The 23,507-nt window shown below is 37.5% G+C and overlaps 1 protein-coding gene across 26 annotated transcripts in view; it reads left to right on the top strand.

Moving 5' to 3' along the window:
• The window catches only part of PER2 (period circadian regulator 2), a 50,535-nt gene extending 30,574 nt beyond the window's left edge, over nucleotides 1-19,961 (top strand). For all 26 annotated transcript variants that reach the window (XM_065074371.1, XM_065074362.1, XM_065074356.1 and 23 more), the window contains 14 exons: nucleotides 3,713-3,819; nucleotides 4,444-4,597; nucleotides 4,995-5,103; nucleotides 5,455-5,586; nucleotides 6,613-6,709; nucleotides 7,198-7,354; nucleotides 7,437-7,564; nucleotides 9,163-9,336; nucleotides 9,591-9,851; nucleotides 11,301-12,148; nucleotides 13,759-13,945; nucleotides 14,456-14,648; nucleotides 16,325-16,475; nucleotides 17,542-19,961. In XM_065074371.1, the coding sequence (XP_064930443.1) occupies nucleotides 3,713-3,819; nucleotides 4,444-4,597; nucleotides 4,995-5,103; nucleotides 5,455-5,586; nucleotides 6,613-6,709; nucleotides 7,198-7,354; nucleotides 7,437-7,564; nucleotides 9,163-9,336; nucleotides 9,591-9,851; nucleotides 11,301-12,148; nucleotides 13,759-13,945; nucleotides 14,456-14,648; nucleotides 16,325-16,475; nucleotides 17,542-17,691 (2,848 nt within the window). In that variant the 3' untranslated portion in view covers nucleotides 17,692-19,961. The remainder of the gene's footprint in view (nucleotides 1-3,712; nucleotides 3,820-4,443; nucleotides 4,598-4,994; nucleotides 5,104-5,454; nucleotides 5,587-6,612; nucleotides 6,710-7,197; nucleotides 7,355-7,436; nucleotides 7,565-9,162; nucleotides 9,337-9,590; nucleotides 9,852-11,300; nucleotides 12,149-13,758; nucleotides 13,946-14,455; nucleotides 14,649-16,324; nucleotides 16,476-17,541) is intronic.
• The last annotated feature ends 3,546 nt before the right edge of the window (nucleotides 19,962-23,507 follow it).

Below are 23,507 nucleotides of genomic sequence, written 5' to 3'. Positions count from 1 at the left end.
ATTTCTGATGGGCTATATGTGGGATTTTAATTTGGTGTGTTGTGGTGTTTTTTTTTTCTCCTTAGTGAAAACTAAGTTGGCTACAATAGTAGCATCTGTCTTCTGAGATTCTCCCCTCCCCTTGTTTTTAAGCATTCTAAGAATGCTAAAGTTGTCTTTGTAGGTCTAGATGAGGAGGATGTCTGGAGACAAAGTAGCAGTCTAATGGATAATTTTGGATTCCTATGGTATCTTTTAGGTGGGAATCTTCATTTTTCTGAAGAAATATGCTGTTCTTGGCAAAATCATTAGCTGCGGCAGAAGAGAGGGGGGTTAGGGGAAAGGTGGTTATTGCAAAGTTTGGCTAAGCTGGAGTCAGTAAGGTAAAAATTAGTTTGACTTCTGAGGCAATTTATCTGCAGAGAGGTCAGGCACATCAGTAATACTGCAGTGCGCACGTTCTTTATTAAATGAGAATTGGAAAAGGTACCTATTGGAGATTACTGTACAAGATCACAATGGCTATTCAGTGAAGATAAGCTTGAACTTTAGGGTACAGCTGGTTTTGGCTAACTTGTGGACACTTTGTGGATTAGCATGGAAAGTTCTTGCAGGATAGAAGACAGTGTCATGCTGACAAACTGTTTTTCCATGGTATTATTTATACAGTCTCTAAACAAAAGAACTAGTTAGTCCAGGATAGTTCTGTCCTCTTCATGGATTTTCCTCTCTCCCTCATTCCCACACATGCTGCAAGCAAACTCCAACAGGGTGGATTTACCTTTTCAGATAGGTTGATGGGAACAAGGTAAAGCTTCCCTTCCTCCATGCACCCCCAATTCATTAATTTCCAGTGGTTGCTTAACAGGAATGGCAAGATTACTGAATGGAGAGTTTTGCCCTTATTCTCGGGCTTGGGTGGAGTGAGTACAGTAAATCCCTTTCTATGGAAGCTTCTTTCCTGTTAGTCTGTTGTTATAATTTATTCTCAAATACCATTTCTGAACACTCTGAGGGTTGATTACATCTTGGTCTGGTATCAGGACTTTGCTTCTTTTATTTTCTGTTCTTGCAATCTGTGTGGTTCATTTTTACTTTTAATTATTTAGCTCCTGAGAGCATGGGCAGCCAGATAAACATTTACCAAGGTATGCATATGCAGTTTATTACTCCAAAGCTCTCCAATGTTAGGAAGAGTACACAAAACATACATTCTTAAAGAAAGTAGAGTCTGATTTTGAACACCTGCTGTTGAATGAGAATTGTTCATAATACAAAGCTGAAACCGTTGCCTGACTTGCATAAAATAAAGTTAATTCTGTAATCAGTATGTGTTCATGGGTTGGAAAAATGCTTATTTGTCCTAACTCTGCAGGTGGATCACTGCACAGAATATATTAAGTAAATATAACTATTCTCCTGAAATTAAATGGATCATTCCTGTATATATTTGTCTTTAAAATGTATTTGATACTTGATGTGTGTGATGGGTGCAAGGAGTTCTGTATAGTTCACAGTAGAGTTATCTTAGTAAATGAATTTAAAGCAGTTTTCCTATTTAACTTGCAATAAGAATGTAAAGAGACTTCTTATTCCATGTTGTTGTGACACTTCAAATGCCATTCTATAAAACACAAACTAAATTTGCTGCCTCTCCTCATCAGCCATTCTTATGCCATATGCGCATTTGTGTTCATAAAATGAGTTTATTAACTTAAACTCTGAATTATTTGGAGTTATTCATTATGAGGAAGCATAATGATGCTGGGGTACTGCCTGTAGTAGATAGTGAATCAAGTATTCTCAAATATAGCATTATATGATCACAGAAATGCTGGTTGGAAGGGACTGCTGGAGGTCTCTGTTCCATCCTTTTGCTTGAAATGAGTCCTTGCCCAGTTCTAGATTAGGTCATCTGTGACCTTGTGTCAATAATGCCTGAAAACCTCCAAGGACAGAGATTACACAATCTGTATGGGAAACTCTTACTGTGTTGCAGTACTAACTTTGTTAACAAACTTTTCCTAACATGCAGCATAAGATTTCCAGACAGTGCTCTGGGGCCATTGCCCATAGTTTTATGGTCTGACACCATGAAGAAAATTTAACTCTGTCTTTGTAAATCCTTTTTCCAGTAGTTGTGGAAAGCTCCTGGATAATCCCTTAGTCTCCTCTTCACCAAAACAGGCAAGCCCAGATCAGTCTCTACTCACTGGTCCTATATTTTAGATCCCTGACTCTTCAGTGTTCTTCATATCAATATAAAAATGTGTAGGAGTAGTTTTTGTAGCTTTTTTGTGTGTGTGTGTTTTTTTTTTTTTTAATAGAAGTGACTGAATTTACACTTTTATTTATAACTAGATTAATAAATAACAGTTTAAAATTTTATCCCTTTTAGGGTAGGTGTTGTGTCACAGCATAAATGTGGAGTTTGCCAGGCTTTCCTTAAAACAGCTGGCAAAGAATAGGAACAGCACTGAACAAAACCTCTTGTTTTCTTTTACTACTTACAACATTAATTGATGTAATCCTGACTGAAGTAGTTCAGAGTTGACTAGTATTTTAAAATCCCAGTGACATAACTTTTCTTACCTGCTTTGAACTTGGCAGCATTTTTAAATGTTAATGCGTCAAAATGATATGATTTGGTATGAGTTTCATGCCAGTTTCAGCTTTGTAAATTTTTTGCTCTAGATCATCCGCAAGCTTTTAATCCTCATTATTTAACTAATTGCTTCAATAATAAGGCGTTGGTTGCTATCCTCATTTTCCCCTGAATGCTTGGTGTTTTGGAGAACTGATCTAGTTCCAGTGGGTTACTGCAAGTGCAGTGTTGAAGGCATTTGCCCCATAATGCTTTTGAGGTTCAACACAACACAGATCCTGTGTCCGTGGTGCACTGTGGCTGAGTTCTTCATTAGAGCTGCTCAAATACCTGAGTATCTTTCTGCTCCTGGGCCTTCCTCAGTGAAGGGGGCTGGGGCGAAGGTGTACAGTGCCAGGTGTACAGGTCCAAAGCGTATTTTTGGCAATTAGCTTTCAGGGTAAGGTGCGAAGTGGTATTTGTGAACTTTCACTCTTTCTCCTTAATATGAATGCTTTAAGGATCAATGAAAATTATTTCGTCACAAAAAATGAGTTGCTCACGTCATTACAAGTGGTCATTGATGTGCCAGAATTTGGTAACATTACTTTTGTTTCTCTGTTTTAATTAATAAGTTTGCTTCCTTGCAGCTCCTTTATGAGTCAAACTGTTAACCTGCCTGTGAGAAAGTTTTCTTGAGTCCTTGTCAACTGCCCTGTTGTTAGTTCAGCTACAGGAATCCTGTGATCCTTAGCCTTGGCTTGCAGCCTGTAGGTTGGGGTACTATTTACCTTCATCAGTGTTTTGCAAGACTAAACTTCATTAATGCTCTTTTGAAATTAGGGTGTTTATCCTCTAGAAATAGGCAGCACAGAAAGGACAGAACTGCTGTAGTAGACTCCTTGATTTGGTCTGATCGTGTTTTGTAAAGTTACCAAAAAAAACCCAGCCATCTCACAAACAAATGAAAACCCTCTTGTTCAAGGAGTGCTACTGCTATTAATTTGGCACTGCTATTTGCATAAATTTAAACTTAACATTTTTTGTTCTCTTTACAGGAAAAAGAGCAAAGAAAATGTAAAATGGAAACATTGTAAAGGTTACATATGCATTTATTCTACCTTTTTTTTCTTGTTTTTCTTTCCCCAGGGCAGTACCTCTGTTGGGTTACCTACCTCAGGACTTAATAGGAACACCAGTGTTGGTGCATCTTCACCCAAATGACAGGCCCTTAATGCTAGCAATTCACAAAAAAAGTATGTAATTTCTTACTGTGGCAGAAACATTTTGTTTTTCTAAAAGTTACTATAATAATAATAATAATGACTAAAAGACATCAGCAAGTAGGAGGTGAAAATTAATTGTGACTATGAATTTTTCTGCAAGTAAATAGTGAGTCCTTTACGACTTTATTCTTCATGCATGTAGATGAAACTGAGAAATCACTCTATTTCATGTTTGATATGAAGCATGTGTGTCTGCTGTAAACAAACTGACTGTAAATGAATATTTCATACATAAATTTTTCTGAGACTGGAGTGATGGAAGTTGTCATACTTTAAATGGTAGTGTGTCTTACTCATGGAGAAGAAAATGAGATCCATTCTGGAAATGCTAATTTGTTAAACTTTGAAAACTTGAAGCTATTTCTTCAGTCATCTTAAGCTTGTCATGTTCTGAAGCTGATTTTCTTGACATAGTTCAGTAAATTATTAAGGTCTGCTTATTCTAGTAGCCCAGCATTTCTGAACATATAGACATACCAGGTATTTTTCCAAATACCATTTTCCTCCTCTGCAATTCATTGTAAAATCCTGAATCTTTAAGTAGAATTGTGCAAATATTAATCTGATTTTTTTTTTTTTAATCCTTTATTACAGTACTTCAGTATGGAGGGCAGCCTTTTGACTATTCACCCATCAGGTTTTGCACTAGAAATGGAGATTATATAACCATGGACACTAGCTGGTCCAGTTTCATCAACCCTTGGAGTCGAAAAGTTTCATTTATTATTGGAAGACACAAAGTTAGGACGTAAGTCAAACTTTTGGGACTTAAAGATATTTATTTATTTTTATTTTCCTCAGATTTACATAGTGATCATTAAGAAAGATACAAGAGATGTTCAGGGGTAAAAAAATCACTCAGACATATTGCTTCCTTTTTAAATTTGGGGTTTGTGATGTAGTAACTGCTTCAAAAAGAAATATGAAGTCCTTAAATTTCTGCCAGCAATGTCAAGAGTTGCTTCAGAAGAGGGAAGTCATGCTCAAAGCAAGTAAGGGTGTGTATTAGATTCAGAGGTTGTAGATGAAATAGAATAAGCATCAGTTTCTGTTTACTGTATGTAAGTGGTAAATTGGACTTGTGGTCTCTCTGTGATTGAAGTACTTGCACTTGTAATGAGCTGGGATATGTTTGGTTTATACAGAGGTCCCTTAAATGAAGATGTCTTTGCTGCCCCCAACTATACAGAGGATAGAATCCTTCATCCCAGTGTTCAGGAAATCACAGAACAAATATATCGGCTATTACTGCAGGTACAGCATGGGCTTTAATGTTACCATTTTAATTTCCCACTGAAAAAAGGGCATTTATCTTTGTGTGATGTTTTGTTTAGCTGTCTACTACTGTATGGGAATTTCTGGCCACAATCCTGGAAATTACTTACACTCATCATTACCAGACAAGTCTTACTGAAGTACATTAAAGGTCCAGTTGGTATTTTAAGGAGCTATGGAGTCCTCACCAAAAAAAAAAAAAAGTCAAAACAAACCACCACCCAAAATAAATCCTTTTTTCCTCACATGGAATTATTAGTAACAATTTCTGTTTTGTTTAAAGCTGGCATGCTGGGATATGTACATATATATTTTTGTTGTTGTTAACAGCCTGTACACAACAGTGGATCCAGTGGCTACGGGAGTCTGGGTAGCAACGGTTCACATGAGCACTTAATGAGTGTGGCATCCTCCAGTGACAGCACAGGAAATAATAATGAAGACACTCATAAGGATAAACCAGTAGGTTTTATTTTTCTTATTCAAGTATGTGGCACAAAACAAACTAGTAAAAGAGGAGTTTTTTACTTTTAGCATAACTCTTTGAAATTAGGAATGGAATAAAGTAAAAATTGTCTTTCTTTTTTGTTTAACATGGAAAAAACCTTTCTGTGTAGGGGACTAAACTCTTCTGGTGTAGATGAACTCTCAGGGTACTGAAGCACAGTTATAGGTGTGAGAGCTGGTGTGTATAAAGAATGTAAAGCTGTACAGTGTGTTAACTTATTTTAGTGTCTGTTATACGTTACGTCTTGTGTTTCTGGGAAAACCCTTTCGATACTTGAAAGCAGTTTCTTTTTGAAAGAGAAAGTCTATAATTACTGTTTCTCAAATAAAGCCAAGAAGATAAAATGCAGTAATACCTGCATAACCAAGTGATAGTTTGACCTTGATCACTTTTTATGTTGCAAAGATAGACTATATAACATGTAATGAAATAAAATAAACTCTTTTTTTTGAGCTTAAAACTTAACTGTAGATTGGGCCGTTGCTACATCTAGTTGATAATGAGATATAACTCTTGTAATTCCGTTAGCCTGAACAAAACAGCAGCATTAAACTTGTATCTATGCTTAACAGAACTATTCCATATGCAAAGTAAATCTGACAGACAGTAACGTACTGAATGGGGATGCAGTCAAAGGAGCTGCACCTTTTAATATCTCTAGTCATTTTGGCTTTCATGTTGTTCTTCCCAAATTTGTTGTAACTCCCCAAGCTGTGTTTAATTCTGAAAGCCAAATTTTTCTTTTTCTTAGTTACATTGCTAACAGGCTAATTCTCCCAAATCTGATACCTGCATCTGACCAGACTTGCCAAAATTCTGCTGTTGCACAATAAAATTGTGTACATCAGGATTTCACCAGTGATCAGACTAATTTTAAGGTAGAGATTAACTAAGATTAGGTTTACTCTACTGAGGAATCTCTCTGCATGGTATTTGATGTCAGAATTTAATAACAACTCTTTTCAATGGTCTGCTTTCAGGAGGTTTGTCAAGATGCCCGTAAGGTAAAAAATAAAGGACAGCGTGTTTTCAGTGACAATAAAGGAAAACTGGGATATAAGAGAGAGCCTTTTGCAGGTAAGACATTAGCAAGTTAAGTATTAGTCTATTGCACTGGTGCCTCATATAGTATGATGGTAGGATTTTTTCTAGTTTAGTTCTAATGAGTGCAGCATTTTTACAAAATAAAATTATATTATGCTGTGTATCTCCACTGTGTTCAGGCAAATATTGTGTTCAGCTATATCTCGATTTATAATAGTGTAACACACAATGAAAGCATGTTCTAGAGCTGTTGTTTTGAGGTACTTTAATTGTAGCTCAGTTTTTCATACAAGTCAAACTTCTTTTGTGTGAGGTGGATGAAAGTGTTATGGTGGTTGTCTTTCCTGTTTGTGCAGTAACCTCAGGAATTTTTAAGTTGGTAAAAGAAAATCTTGCTAATTGAAATTCTGCATATGTTAATAGGTTATTCTTCTAATAATTGGTTATAACTTATGAGCTTTTAGAGGAATTTTCAAGAATTTAATGCTGTAATTGCATAATAGTGGTATCTCTCTTCACAGAAAAACAAAATGGTCCTGGTGGTCAGGTGAAAGATGTAGTGGGAAAGGATACTGCAGTAACAGCTGCTCCCAAAAATGTGACTACTGAAGAGCTGGCTTGGAAAGAACAACCTGTATATTCTTATCAACAAATTAGCTGTCTGGACAGTGTCATCAGGTAACCAGCCAGTTTGTAAATTACTCTTGACTTCTAGATTTAAGTCTTGCATATCTAATATTATTAAATCATTGTATTTTAGGTACTTGGAGAGTTGTAATGTGCCTGGTACAGCAAAAAGGAAATGTGAACCTTCATCAACTGTTGCATCACTGAATTCTGGAGTTCATGAACAAAAAACAGCTGATAATGCTATACGGCCCTTGGAAGGTATCTCTACATCACAGCTGCTTCTTTGATTGACTTCTGCTAGCAGCCAGTTGGATGTTACCTCTTTGCAGAATAATGATGAGTGTAGCTTAAGCACGACCTCATAGCTGTTTTCTCAGTGTTACATGTTGGTGATCTAACTTGTGGCATGAAAATCTTCCTTACAACCAAAACACCGAGTAGTTGATTGAATATCTGGACTGTAGATGCAATAAGCTTGTTTATACTGTACAAAATACTGCAGGATTTTGAGGTTTAGATTTTGAATCATTATCAAATGTACAAAGCGTGTTTCAGAGTTGTAACTTTTAAGAATAACCAGCTGAAGAACCTAGCAGCTAATTAATTGCAACAAAAATATGCACTTCCATTTCTTCGTTGTGCACGTTAAAAGAAACAAAACAAACAAAAAACCAAGAGAAGGTAAAATGCTGCCATCAGCCTGCTCGCAGTGTTGTGTGTGGCACAAGAAGCAATTTGAAGGCAATGTCCAGCCATTAAAAGAAAATATGGGAATTATTCAGGATTGCTATCTAACATGCCGGCTATAGGCAAAAACTTAGGATGTAAGTCTAACACTTGATATGGTCCCTGTCTGGATGGGGAGCTAAAGTGAAGAACATAACTGTTTGGTTAGTACAAAATTTGCAAGAATGGTGAAGAACTATGCGTAAGTTAAGATACTTGCTGATTCAACCCTATTGTTATGAGGCTGAAGGGGGAGTTTCTGGTGGAATATCTCAGAAATTGGTCTTGAGAATGATCTTGTCTGTATTTCCTTTGGACAAGCTTCAAAAAGAAGATCTAATGCAGCTTTTAGAATCAAATTAGAAAGTGTCAGTATACATGGGAACATAGTGTCCTGTAGAAGGAATTGAAATACCTTGAGAACTAGAGAGGAAGAAATTATGGAACTGGTATCATGCAATTAAGAACACAATTTCTGCTGTCATTTGGAGTCTATGCAGTTCTTGTTGACAGGAGATGATGTGGGTTCAGTAGCTCTTTGGTGCACTGATGGCTCGGAACAATGAAGCCACCAATGTACTGTAGTCAGAAAAAAGGCAAACTTCAGGTCTTGTGTTATGTCAAGCATGCTTACTAGAGAAGGAATGTTTAAATGCTGTTTTATGAGGCACTGGTATGATTTCTGCTGGATTATTGTGTATAGCTTTCAGGTGTGAAAATTTAAATAGGTGGATGCTCGGAACAAAGCTCTAAGGATAACCAGCTAATGACAGTGATGAGTGTGCAACAATATGGGAGCTGGGTGAGACTTTATCTTAGGCTGGAAGAGGCCAGAGTGTTTCTTCCAAAATTGTGCCATGAAGGAAGAGGTAAGACCAGGAAAGAGCAGAAAGTCCTTCATTGAAAAGATCTGTCATGGCTCTGTGTGAAAGCAGAGGATTGGTTTTGGTTGCTCAGAAATTGTTCTGTTCCTAAAATCTTCTTGGTGGAATGCATAAAGTAAACAGCTCATTTTGTGTCTTGTCAACCACAGTTTAGCCTCTACTGTTTTGCAACCGTAGCAGCATAAAGCTTGTATTTGCTTTTGTTTATGTTCAGTAAAGTATAAATCTTTATTTTTTTTTTGATAGATCCTGCTATGTTGAAGGCATCTGGTAAATCAAACGGTCCCCCAGTGGTTGGTGCACACTTAACATCTTTGGCTTTACCTGGCAAGCCTGAAAGTGTTGTTTCTCTGACAAGTCAGTGCAGCTACAGTAGCACCATTGTTCATGTTGGAGACAAAAAACCGCAACCTGAATTAGGTATGACTTTTCTAATAAATTTTCTCCAAAATGGCAATCCTTAGAATCCTCAGATATGTGAACAGCTCATATCTATTTGTGACTTGATATTTTTTCACAGCTATAAAGTTCCTATGGAATAAATAAGAACATAATTTCTATCTTAAACTTACAGCAAAATTATTACAGAACCGTAATAGTTTAAAATGCACATACAGAGGTGTGGTTTTTTTTTTACTTCCTCTTGATTTATATTTTTCCTCCTGTTTCTGTAGAAATGATAGAAGATGGTCCAAGTGGAGCAGAACTGTTAGATGGCCAACTTCTTGCTCCTCCATCCAGCTCTGCACACGTAAATCAAGAAAAGGAGCCATTTAAAAAACTGGGACTTACAAAGGAAGTCCTTGCAGTGCATACGCAAAAAGAGGAGCAGAGTTTTTTGAATAAGTTTAAAGAAATCAAGAGATTTAATATCTTTCAGTCCCACTGCAATCACTACTTACAAGATAAACCAAAAGGACGGCCTGGCGAACGTGGTATGGGAATGATTTTCATGATAAAATTTGTATTTATATAGAAAGTAAATCCTGTTGCGAGGACACTTCCATTTTTAGCTGTGTTTTGGGGCCACTGTGAATAGTGACAGTTGCATGCTATTTTTAAAGTCCCACAGAAAAATTCCTTCTGGTAAGTCTTGGTTGAAAATTGAGAATGGAATATAGCTTTTAATGTTATAAGCAACATTTTAGTAACTAATATTTTCATTTGTATCAGTTCACTGTAATATTACTGTCATGCAGCTACTTTCAAGGGACAAAAAATATGCTTTAGCATGTTTGCTTTACTGTATCTGTGCCTGTATTCCCTTTTCTTTCTGTCTTTCCATCTATTTCTTTTTCATGTTTGTGATTTTGGTTTTTTTTTCCAGCCCCTTTTGCTTTACATCCAGTTTCCACCACTCCACTATTGTGTAATCAGTGAAACAGTCTGATAATTGCTTGGTTATCTTTAAGCTAATAATATGATCAGTGAGGTGGAACTGGCACAGACTAGCTCTAATAGTGAGATTGTTTTGTTTATTAAGACTGGGAACTCCGGATGGCATTTTCAGAAGTGCTTGATACTGATCTGACTTTGTTCCTGTTTCTTTCCTAACTTGAGTTGGAACAGAAGTCAGACACTGCAAAGCATTTTTTTGCAGATTCTTATCTTTCATATTTTATTTAAATGGTTGTGCAGGTCCTTGATTTAGGAAACCTGTTCTGGAACTCTTTAGTCCCCTTGTGACCTTAGTACTCTAAGTTTTCACCTATCTAAATAAGCTTTAGACAAACTGAAGGTTTGAGCAGCTTTTAGTGCCAGAAGATTATTTTTTTATGGATTTCCTTGTGTCTGTAATCAGATGAACCTGACAGCCTTTACCTAGGGAAGAGTCACTTGGTGCAGATTTCTCCTAAAATAAGGTTATAAAGGTAGCATGCTTTTTCCCCCTCCCTCAGGAAATTATTTTTATGTCTACTTCCTCTCCTGATGTGTTTAGTTTTTTTGTTTGGTTTTGGTTTTTTGTTTTTGTGTTGTTGTTGGTTTTTTTGCTTCTTTCCTTTTCAATTAGTGATCTGCATGACCTTAACTCTCTAGAAATGCTTTCAGTCATGTCCCATATTGCTTTAATTGTAATTACTGGAGTAATTAGAAGTCAGCTCCTCTGGGAGCCACTGTTTCACAGTTTTGTGCTGTTTGGGTGATACACATTTGAGCCTGAACTGATCTACTGCTGCTCTCTTTATGGTGTGTCAGTATGGTTTTTATTACCCAGTTAGCTCTTGTGCTAGAGGTAAAAGTCAACCTGACCCATTACAAAATGCTTCCATGTGGGTAGACAAAGTCCAGAACTGGGTTTTGAGTGACCTGTAGGGATGACAAGGTGAAAGGGATCCATCACATTGCAAATAGGATCCTTCTTGACTCTTTTTATTTTTTTGCAGGTGGCCGTGGACAAAGAAATGGCACTTCTGGAATGGATCAAGCTTGGAAGAAAAATGGAAAGAACAGGAAATCAAAGCGCATGAAACCACAGGAGTCTTCGGACAGTACAACTTCTGGAACTAAATTCCCCCATCGGTTCCCTCTTCAGGGTTTAAATACTACCGCTTGGTCACCATCAGACACTTCACAAGCAAGCTATTCAGCAATGTCTTTTCCTGCTGTTATGCCTGCATATCCTCTTCCTGTTTTTCCAGCAGCAGGGACTGTGCCACCAGCTCCTGAGACTTCACTCTCTGGTTTTAATCAGTTGCCAGACTCTGGAAGCAGTTGCCCTATGCAGCCGTCCCAGTTCTCCACATCCCTCATGACACCTGTCGTAGCTCTTGTGCTCCCCAACTATGTCTACCCGGAGATGAACAATAATGTACCTCAAACACTTTACCACAGCCAACCCAACTTCCCTGCCCATTCCACTTTCCCTTCGCAGACAGTATTTCCCACACAGCCACCATTCACTACACCCAGCCCTTTCCCACAACAGGCGTTTTTTCCAACGCAGCCATTCCATTACAATCCACCAACAGAGAGTGAAAAGGTTCCTGTCACAGAACCACGAAATGAGCCGTCCCGCTCCTGCACTCCGCAGTCAGTGGGTCCTCAAGACCAGGCGTCCCCACCTCTGTTCCAGTCAAGGTGCAGTTCTCCTCTGAATCTTCTACAGCTGGAAGAAACCACAAAAACTGCTGAAACTGGAGCTCCTGCAGGTTTACATGGAGGTTTAAGTGAAGAAGGAGCCATAGGCCAAATCATGACAACTGATAACTGTAGTAGAAAGGGATCCTTACCAGTAAGTATGCTGATGTTGGTTACTTTTAAGTCTTTGCATTCTTGAACGTATCTGAAGCCGTTAATATGTAGAGATACCTAAAATGCTTGGTTTTTTTCCCTCTTTCTGTTTTCCCATCTTCGCTACATCGTTTTCAGTCCTTTCACTTGTGGAACCTATTTTTTAGTGATAGAGAGTGATCAATCAATAAAATACCAGGAGATGGACTCACAATTGTACTTAGTAAAATCAAACTTCAGCAGACTGAATAAAAGATGAAGTCCTATCATTAGAATAGTCTTAACTTCTAACAATTAAAACCACCTTGTTGTTCTTCTAAATTTACACTGGGAAGCTTGGAAATACATCCTGGAACAGTTTTGTTCCATTTTTTTTTTTTAATATGAATATGGCTGGTTTCCAGATGATTTATTTTACCTAATATTCTTGATACTGATCCTTAAGAGGGACGAGTGGAAGGAGACCACAGAAAATGGTATTTTATCTCTGTTTTTCTAGAGAAACTTGCAACATTGATTTGATACAAGTGCAAAAACTTGTCACATTCTGTTGTTACATGCTCGTTAATTCATGATCTTGAGGACAAATACATTTGGTTTTCATGAAAAGATTCTCTATCATATTTGTTGTGGGAATGCCACTTATGGATACGTTTTCAGGGATGTATGCATCCAATGCCAAATTTTGACTAGCATATTCTGTGCACTGTATAATATCTCTGAAATCTTCCAAGTACTTCTGGCTGCTGTGGTATAACAGTGCATCTGTGACAGTCTGTAACCTACCGTGTGCTCTGAGATGCCTCTGCCGAATTAAAAGAAGCTCGATTTTGCTGGCAAATTCTTTTGAATTTCCCTGAACTGTTAACCTACTGTTATTTAGAAACCTGCAAAATGTAATTTTCTGTAACTTCCTCCTCACTTACTGGAAAATGAGGACAATAGAGGCATTTGTGCAGGAATGTGTTAAGGATAGAGCTATTTCTTTCCACTCTTATATATTTTGCTAAGTTCCATCAACCATAATTTCTAATATTTAATCTTCAAGATGACTTGCAGTGAGGTTTTGCTAATGTTAGATATAAGCGTAGTCAGTGCACTTTCCTTAAAAACATACAAATAAATGATCTTGCCTAGCAAGCTTGCTTCTGGGAACACCTTCTTCCTTCTCATGGTGCAGAGAGTAGTAACAGTGATGGACTGTTGATACAAATCTTTCTGAAGTAGATTATAGTAGGAGCAACTGCTAGTGTGTCCTAGGTGACGTGGGTAAATTTGGACTTGCCCAGAACAGCAGGGGCAGTCAAAAGTGAATAGCAAATGCCTTCCTTTACTTCCTTACTAAAGTATATATGATTTTAAAGAGAAGCTGAGTTAAAATCTGTATTACTGATGGACCACTTGTCTGCCTATCAGGCCACTTCATTATTCTTCATTTGGCCTTGGCATATGTTATTGTTGGTTGTCTCTCTTTGAATAACTGTTTAAATGTATTAGAATATAAAGTGAGATCGATTAATATTAAATGTAAATGATTAGTAGTGAAATAGCCTTGTTGTTTGGGTTTGGCTTTGTTAATTTTATATTTTCCCCTCCCCTTCTTATCGCTAGGCTGAATCTCTGATGGATGCTCAAAATAGTGATGCACTCTCCATGTCTAGTGTCCTGCTTGACATTTTGCTTCAAGAAGATGCATGTTCAGGCACTGGTTCAGCTTCTTCAGGGAGTGGCGTATCTGCAGCTGCTGAGTCCCTGGGGTCTGGATCCAATGGCTGCGGCATGTCGGGGAGCAGAACAGGTAACACTGGCAGCAAGTGCTCTCTGAGCATTTCAGAGGAGTGGGAGTGGGAGGGATTGCAGACACCACTTGAACATCACCTGCTTTATGAAAAAAATCTTTGTCTTCAATACTCATCACGTTGTTTATTCTTTATTTCTTTCTTTATTACATAACGTGAAAGTTTCTATTGTGCTTGATTTACAGTATAGAACCTTTTTTAAGTGTGTGTAAAATAGCAGTTTAAGATATTATATAGGTATGATGGAATAATGAAGAGAAAATAGCATACCCTTTGTGTTTAATTTCAGGGGTTTTAATTTAAGCAAGCTAATTATTCTGTTGGAATTGAAGTTTTTTAAATGTTAATGCAATTACCTGAGGGTGGAAGTTCCCTCTCTTTAGGGAATGAAATAAGATAGTGGTTGTATTTATACTTCCAGTTCTCCTTAATTTTTTCTGTTTTAAAAAGCATTCAGATAACCTCTATATTTGACAATTGCTAATGAAACTTTGAATTTCTTTTTAAAGGTAGTAGTGAAACTAGTCATACCAGCAAATACTTCGGGAGTATTGATTCCTCAGAAAACCATCATAAAACCAAAATGAAGGCAGAAATAGAAGAAAGTGAGCACTTCATTAAATATGTCCTTCAGGATCCTATTTGGCTGTTGATGGCAAACACAGATGACACTGTCATGATGACTTACCAGATACCTTCACGGTAATTCCAATGTCATAGTCTTTCGTGAACTGTGTCTGTATGTTGGGAGAGAAAGGAAAGATAGGAGGGAAAGATATATATGGATCTCTGTCTCAATAGAAGTAAATTGGTTTTAATGTTTAGCTCAGTGTCAAGAGGAGTTGTTGCTTCCTTTATGTCTTTTGTATACTACACAAGAAGTTCTCAAAAAGTAAAAATCATTTTATTAGGTTTACCTGTATTTTTAGATCATTTACGTAAGTTGAAATTAACTGTGTTTATTTTTTGAAGGTGTTTTATAGTTAGCGACTTGTAACTATTTACCTAGAAATCTTTGTAGTCTGATTAATAGATACTTGCAAGTATTCTTAAATCTCTTGATGGTCGGTAGCATGGAAAAATCTGTAGTCCCTGGCTGTTGTCCCTGTGATGACATGTTCTGTGGCACACTGCTTTCTGTCTTGGGTTTTTTTTTTTCCTGGGTTGTTAACTTCCACGTGTTTGCTACTCTCCATAAATTCCCATTCAAATAGGAGAAGGAAGTAGAAGGTAAAAATAATAAGGTTTCTAATAGAAAAATCTTTACCAAAAAAAAATCAAATGCTTCCCTGCTTCACTAGCAAAAAGCAGATACAGGGGGATAGAGGGTGACAAGTTTCCAGATTATTTTTTTTTTTTTATCATCTTGTTTTTATTTCTTGGGAGCAGTGGATGATATTTTGAAAGGCATGGGAAGTTTCAGTGAAGACAAGTCCTTTGAAAGGAAGAAGACAAGCTTTCAAAATAGAGAAGTGCAGGGATGATGGGCATGGGAATAGAGAACACATCCGAAGAACTTCAGAATTTTCGCCTAGATTTAAAAATACCTTGGTATTTCTTGGTTTTTTTAGCCTGAAGGCTGATAACTATAGCTGAGAATTCCAGTAGACTGTAAGAGTAGCAAAGCCTGCCAGAGAGAACATAGTATGAAACAGGATACTGTGATGAGAAGAGTTAAGCTCACTGTGAGAGTGTGATGCCCAGGAAGAGACGTGTAAAGCCAACCTGTTCTTAGATAATGCTGTAAGGAACAGAAATAGTACTGGGTTTCTTAGAACTTGCTTTCTATTGTCATCTTTCATAGAGGTATATAGCTTGTTAATGTTTCCTGTGGTGCAGGGTTTTTATAACAAGTTTCTGAATCAAGTTGAGGCATTGAGGGGAGAGAGAACTTTGGCTGCTGAAATAGGGCAGTGTTTTCTAAGTCTCTCCCTCTCAGTCCTGAAGTTTAATCCATTCTTGATAACCTTCTTAAACACGTCTTACTTCTTCTGCTTTAGTAACTCATATGTGAATCTAGTGTCTGTTTTGAGTTGTATCCCAGTAAAGGGGAACTTGGAACTTCCCGCAACAGTGGGAAACTGGAGATCTTGGTGGTTTCACTGTTGGTGCTGCCTGAATAGCTTTAAGAAAACAGTTTTCACTGTGATGAGATTTGAAAAGACAATGAGCTGGCAGAGATATACGAAGGTTGTCTGCAAATGTAGAAAGCTGCTGAAATAACCACACTTAGTTTTCTTCTAATATAAGATTTGTAAGCTTAACATTCCAGAACAAAAATAGTCTTTAAAAATGTTAGTATTTGTCTGCATAACCTTATATAGGCATGAAGCCCAGAAACTGTTGAAGCTCAGTTTCTTAAATATATTTTATTTTAGAGATTTGGAAACAGTGTTAAAAGAAGATAAGCAGAAATTAAAGCAAATGCAGAAACTACAGCCAAAATTTACAGAAGAACAAAAAAAAGAGCTTATTGAAGTTCATCCGTGGATCCAGCAAGGTGGACTGCCAAAAACTGTTGCTAATTCTGTAAGTTTAAATGAGTTAGTTACTTTTGCGTGTATAACAATGCTTAAATTACTAGCTGCCTATGTTACTTTCCCATTGCTGTTCCTAGGAAAGCTTGGCCTGTTACACACAGAAAAATGTTAATTCAAACTTCCATGCAGTGGTTTCCAGCTTGATTTAATTTATCATAAGTCATCTTTCCAATGGGAAAGTCAAAGTGCTGGTGAATACAGTAGAAGAAATTTCCTTCCTATTTCTAAATTTCTGTGTATCTGCTTGAAATCCTTTATCAACACAGCTGGAAACTTCACTACATAAAAATCTCCATTTTGTGTGCAGAAATTTATGCTCATTGCTTTCTGGGAAGTACAAAATTAATGGGACTACACTGTTCCTTTTTTCTACCAGACTTCTCAGAGAGGACCCTCTTTCTTGCATTGATTCCATGAGTGGATTAGTGGCTTAAAAAAAGAAAAACCACAGCAATAACAAACACAAAACAGAGCATCCTTGCAGTCTGTTTTGCTTTTGCACACACAAATACCTGATGGCATTCTCTTTTCCCTAAGCTTTCTATCATCTGTAGCTTATTTGCACATAAGTTATCAAATGCAGAGGAACTTTGCAGGTGAGTTTCAAAAGTCAGTGTAACAGCACTGCAATGAAATCCTAATCCTGAAGTTAATGTTAGTGCAACATTAACACTACAGCATCCAACTTGTATAAGCATATGTTGCTTCAGTTTCTTAAGCACTGCAGCTGACATCAATATATTACTGCAGGGTTAGCAATCAGATGGAGGAAAAGGTGATTGGAAGTGTGTGTAAAATGTCAGCATTATAAATGATCTCTGACATAACGGCTTCCAGTAGTGTAGTAAATCAATGCAAGTATTTGAAAACTCATTATAAAATGATTATGTGGGGGAAAGTTGGAGAGTGGAATATTTCTGATATTTGCAGCACAGATGTAAAGGTTCCCTTGAAATCAGGGATCACATGCAAACGGACTGTTTAGAAAAGCATGTGTGTGGTTTTTTTTTTCCTTATGAGTGTTTCTATAATTTCATTTCTTTTTTTCTTTTTAGGAATGTATTTTTTGTGAGGACAATATGCAGAGCAATTTTTATACATCATATGGTGAAGAAATCCATGAAATGGACCTTAATGAAATGATTGAAGACAGTGGGGAAAACAACTTGGTTTCCCTGAGCCAAGTCAGTGAAGAACAAACATAGCCTTTGAGCCTGTTGTTTTCAAAGCTGCTTCAAAACTACAGTGATGATCCATGAAGGTTTTAATCTTGTATCAGCAAGATGAATGCAGTTCAAAAAAACAAATGTGTTTTTCTTGCTCTAGAAGAGTCATTTGTGAATGAATCTCTTTTTAAATGGTGGCAATCTCTTCCCAATAAGGACATTGTTGAAGATGGTATAGCTTTTCTTTAAAAAAGACTCATTTTGCACTTATATGCCTCAAGTATTTCTTTATAAACTATAGAAAACTTCATTGATGCCTACTGCTTTTTGTAGAGTGGGTTAATGAGTACTGAAAATCCCCTTATGTACATATGGTCCTTGAAATCTCCTTTTGGTAATGATTCAGCATTATAAATTGTTTTAAAATTTTGCTTAAAGGCTCTTTATCATTGTTCTAGTATTCTGGACCACTTCAAATACTAAGAAGATAAAACCTTCAAGCAAATCAGTTCACACTTGCCCTTCTCATACCAGTTGATCTCATCCTCTTTGTTTCTTGTAGTTTTGAATGTAGGAGCCTTTTTTGTCTAAGAGAAATGTTGAACTAATTTTGTAAGATGGTCTTGGGTTAAAATATTTCTGTGAATGTGTAAGAACGTATAGATGAGTGCTGACAAGTTTGTAGCCTTTTATTTAAATGGACACTACAATACTTTGGACTGTTTATTACCTTGAAACATAATTTCTGAGAATTTATACACAAGAAACCTTTATGCTTAAAGCTTTTAAACACTAAGACCACAGAGGATGACTGCGTGTGCTCCAGTGACTGTTAGACAAAGCTTGGTATAAATTTAACCTTTATTTCTGATTCGTTCTGTCAGGAGGTTGGCCATCAGTTTTTCTGGTGTGGCTAAACCAACATCAAACGTGTATGTGGCAAGAGGGGATTAGACGTTTCTTGTCATTTGAAGATAGTTCTTATAACAAGAGTGATTTCGAGAATAGCATTGACACTCACTATATTTGAATTGCATTATCTAAAATTTAACGTGGCTGGAATCCTTTGTCAAGGATTTAATTTTAATGCCTCTGAGATTGTATGGACTTGAATATGTGTACTTTATGTTCTTGTGCTGTTTATACCTGTTGGATGTTGGAAGAGATCACAAAAGAGCAACTTTAATATATTGGTTAGTTAAAGGACATTTAGTTGTATTGCTAGGTGTCAGCTGCCGGTCTTTGGGTGAAAAACATGGAGAAATTCCATTTACTTTGATATGTTTGTCTCAAAATATTTTTCATGGAACGCATTTTCTTTTTTATTCAGATAACATTTCTGTTCACCAAAACGTTAAGGTTATGCTCATTCTATAAAAATCTTTATCTTCACATATGAAGAGGATGTGAAGTTAGATCTGACACCACCGAAACATGCGGAAGTGACTGGTATTTGTGTCAAGTAATTTGTTATTGATTGGACAGTGTCATGAGGAAACTTGCCCTGGCGACAGGTTCTACGGATAGCAGAGTGTGTGAACTTGTGAAACAAGTAGAATCACAATTTAAAAAATATCTTAAATGTAGTGCAAAGCACTGCCCAGCAAGATCTGGTTCCTGTCTTTAATAGTTTAGTAAGGTCAAACTTAAATATGTGTAAATATAAACTGAATGAGAAATTTTTAAATGTTGGTGTTTGAGTCTGATGTATTAAATGTTTTAACCATAAATGGAACAGTGCAGCTATACCAACATGTTAAATATATTCCATTTTTACATGTGAACTCAAATAGTTTCAATTGGACCAGGGTTTTGGAAAAAAAAGCTTTATGTAAAAGGAGTGCATCATAATTATACAAATTATTTTCAGGGACTTCTAAACCACTTTGAAATTTGCTTTAGCATGCTTTTTTTTTTGCTTTTTTTCTTTATTTTTTTCTTTTTTTTTTTTTCCAATTACCATCTTGTAACCATAACTTAGTGAAAGGAAGAGAAAAGTATATTTAGAGCATTTTGTGGATGTGCTTTCTTATGGACTTAATCTTGCATCCTTAAAGTGTTTGCATTTACAGGGTGGTATATAAATACTCCCCTATAACTTTAAATCTACATGCCTCCATTTATAGATAAGATTCTGAAGCTGTAGTTTTTCCAAACTGTTGTAAGATGATTTATTTGTGATGACACTTTGTCAACATGTCAACGATGTTTTCTGTACACCGTGCAATATATTTTGGTTTTGCCACTTGTGACTAATTTTTATGACTTCGCTTTTTAGAAAACTGGTAAATAAAACAGATATATTTTTAGTTGCCTTTTTGTTCCTTGAGCCTTCTACTCCATGTGAAAAGCAAAAATATATACATTTCTGATAGTGTGTGAACTGATACTCAAACTGAGGAACTTATAAGCTGAAGTTAGTTGTGGCTTACTGTCCTGAAGTAAAATTGTTGCCAGCTTGTCTGACCTGTAAGTTCACTGGACAAATGGAAGACTGAATCTTTATATTGACTAGTCATTCTGAACGTGTACGAATTTACTGTCTGGAAGAGTGTGTGCAGCCGGGTTCTGTGTGTTTGTTCCAAGTCCTTGTTGTCCTTTTTGTTTGTTTAATGCCAGCTGTGGATACCTTTTTTCCTGCAGCCCTCTATGGTGTTATGCTGGTAGCTTAGAGGTAGAGAACTCCAGTTATGCCCCTTCAATTTGCTTTGTACAGTGATGATATCTTCTGTCATGAAGTGTTGTGCCTTCTGCAGATTGCCAAAACTTGCCAAGCTAGCGTACTTTCCTGTTGATGTTCTTGTTTTATACTCTGAGAGGAGAAGGTAGTGGAGGTGTGAAGATTTCTGTTTTCTCTCTTTGAGCAGTGATCTACTGTAGTGGGTGTGGGATGCTGCTTTGGACCACTGTTTTGAGAGGTTTGGTTTTTTTAAAACACAACAATCTACTGTAAGCCCAAGTTTGGTCAGGACAGACCCGGATATGTCTGTGAGCTGCAAAGTCAAGGTGTCTCTGTATCACAAAACCCTTCACCACACAGGTGAATTGCCTTCACACCAACAGTAGAATTTGTAGTGTTGTGCACTTTATTCCCAGACACGCTTGTGAAAGTGCGATTGTTCAACACATCACCCGAGTGCCTTTGAAGTCTTATGTATTTAGGGTCAATTCAGGAGCAGATCTGTGTATGTGAAGTCTGAAAACACTTTTGTCTTAATAGCACCTTGGTTCCTTGCTCAGCTGAATATGCAGAGGAGAGATGTATTGATGAAGCCTTCTACAGAACTGCAAATGTGAGTAGTGTGCACATGTACGGAGTATCTGTGCAACTCAGTAGATGTGTCGTGCTAGCCTTTGGGTGCAAGTTTTGACAACTGATATATAATGTTGGGAGAACTTTAAGCGATAAATTGCCAGATAATATTTCACAGTTATCTCTGCTTCTGTTAAATTTTTGGAATTGGAATAAGAGTATAAGATAAACGTGGCTTCAGGTATTCCTGCGCTCCACCTTGGTGATGTGCCTTCTGTCAGCACTTGTAGATAGTGGCTGGCGTTACACTGCAGAACTGTGGGGAACAGCCTTTGTCAGAGAGCTTCTCCCAGCCCGGTAGCCCCTAGGCGTCACTGCTGCCCTGTGATTATGTCTGGCAGTTTTGCCACTCCTGTCTTGCCTCTCTATTCAGCTGTTTGTATATTAGGGCTATTGAGTTTGCTGTGACATTGTGTGATGTAAAGGGAAAGATCCGTGGCTTGAATTTCAAATAAGATGGTGAAAAAACTCATAATGATGAGCTGTTGGCACATGGTGGATGCAAATACAAACTTCATGCTTGGAAAATAGAAACATACTATGGGAAAACATCAGATTTTTAGTCTACTTAACAGCCATCATGAATTTGGAGGGGAAAAAAGTGCTTTACTTACTGAGAATTAAGATCCTTGATTGTTCTTTTGTCTTTCTAACAAGAGTGGAAAGAACTTATTGCATTGGTAAACCTCTGACTCAAAGAACATGATGAAATGAGTTGTGTGCTTCTGGCAAAGTGACAAACGGATGACTTGAACATAGAATGATGTTGATAGGTGTAATTTCTGGAAATTCCAGTGTTTACTTGCTCATGAGTGCTTAGGAGCTTGAGAAATATATTCAATCTGTTGAACAAGGTAACGAATAGTTCATCAGCTCCTTTTTCTTAGGGGCTGGGGACGAAGGCAGCATTGTTAGGGGTGGTACATGAGGTGTTCAGTAAATTCAGGCTTCACTGGTGCAACTTGGGGCTGGGAGGGAATCAACAAGAAAATCAACCGAAACCAGTTTCTGCCAGGTTTCCTAAGTGGAAAAGAAGTATAAAACTGGGTAGAAACTGAGACAACTGAACTCTTAATCGTGCATATTTCTGTTGGCATCTGCTGAAAAAAATGTGAGGTAGGTCAGGCTGCCACGTGCAATAGCAGCGTGTGTGATGGGGTTTCATTCTACAGTGTTTCTGGCTCTGGATTATATCTAGTAGTTGTAGACAAAAAGAAGCTGCTGTTGCAGCACACAATTGCTGTTTAACTTTAGTGAACAATACGAAAGTATGAAAACATTTGCTATTCACTAATAAAGAGAATGCTTTTTAGCTGAAGAACACATCATGAAAGAGGTCAAATGTCCCAAGGCACCATGAATGTGCTGTTCAGGTGGCTGCCCTTTGCTTCTGGTGTTACTTGTGTAACTCACAGGGCGTGTGTTTACACCTGTTGAAGAAAAGGGGAATAAAACCCCAACCAAACAAACCCCGAGCCTGTTGTCAGCACTGGATTAACCAAGGTGAGCAGGTGCTCTGGTGTGGCTGTGATGCATTTTCAGTGGTGGGTACAATGATTTCTGTGTAATACAAGTGCAAATAGCAGTGAGATGGTTCTCAAGCACCTGCTGCAGCTGGGTAGGTGGCTTGGTGGGGGAGGTGCCACACCATCAGCCGTAGGGGCCGTACTGCTTTGCACTTAATTTGTTTTAACTAGGTAAAAGGAGACACATGTAAGGATGGATTAAAATTTCCTTGTAGTCCAGGATATGTCAAGGTGTACTTCTCTGTCTATAGCTTGTGCATTGATACAGTAAGACACAATATAGTTTATTTATTAGACTCTTTAAATTGTTATAATGATCTGAAAGTAAACTGCTTGTATTGCTGTTGTATTGTCAAATTCAAATCTCTACTTTTCTCCAAGAAAGTATTTGCTGTATTTTTTCTCAATGTATTTTAGCCATTGCTTGTCTAGGGAGGGCAGTAGACCTTACCTTTCTGTTGTCACCAGCTGGACTCCCTTTGAAATCTCCTGTGGCCTTTTTGCATAGGGGAAACAAAAGAAAACCAAACCTGCAAACCAGAAAACCCAGCAACCCAATCACAGAAGTTCTGGGTAAATTTATCAAACGCAAATGTTCAGTTTTCTTAGCTGCAGGAACCAGAAGGGTTGGATGCTCCGAGTCAGCCGGGCGCTGGGACTGATGTGGCTGAGTTCTGCGGAGTCCTGCCGAGACAGACTTGGTCTTACCTTCAGCTTCCCAGGTAAGAGCTGCATCCGCGGTGTGGTTGCACACAGGCATTTGTACTGATGACTTCCTCTGAACCGTCAGGCTGTTCTCTATGCTGTGATTTGGGTTCCTGCTGACCACATCTGTCCGGCCTTTAGGTGTTTGCACTTTTTTTGGGAGCCATGTACAAAATTACTGGAGCATGTAAAGACTTAAGCCAGTATATAAACTGAGCTCAGTGCTTGTCCTGTTCCTGTGTTAATAAATTCCTGCCTCCCTTTCAGTTTGAATTTTGTATACTGACAAATCTATTTTCCCATATTTTGGA

This window comes from Columba livia, chromosome 9, assembly GCF_036013475.1.
Source record: "Columba livia isolate bColLiv1 breed racing homer chromosome 9, bColLiv1.pat.W.v2, whole genome shotgun sequence".
NCBI lineage: Eukaryota > Metazoa > Chordata > Aves > Columbiformes > Columbidae > Columba > Columba livia.
The sequence above is the reverse complement of the archived record's forward strand: the minus strand, read 5'-3'. Positions and strand labels throughout refer to the sequence as shown.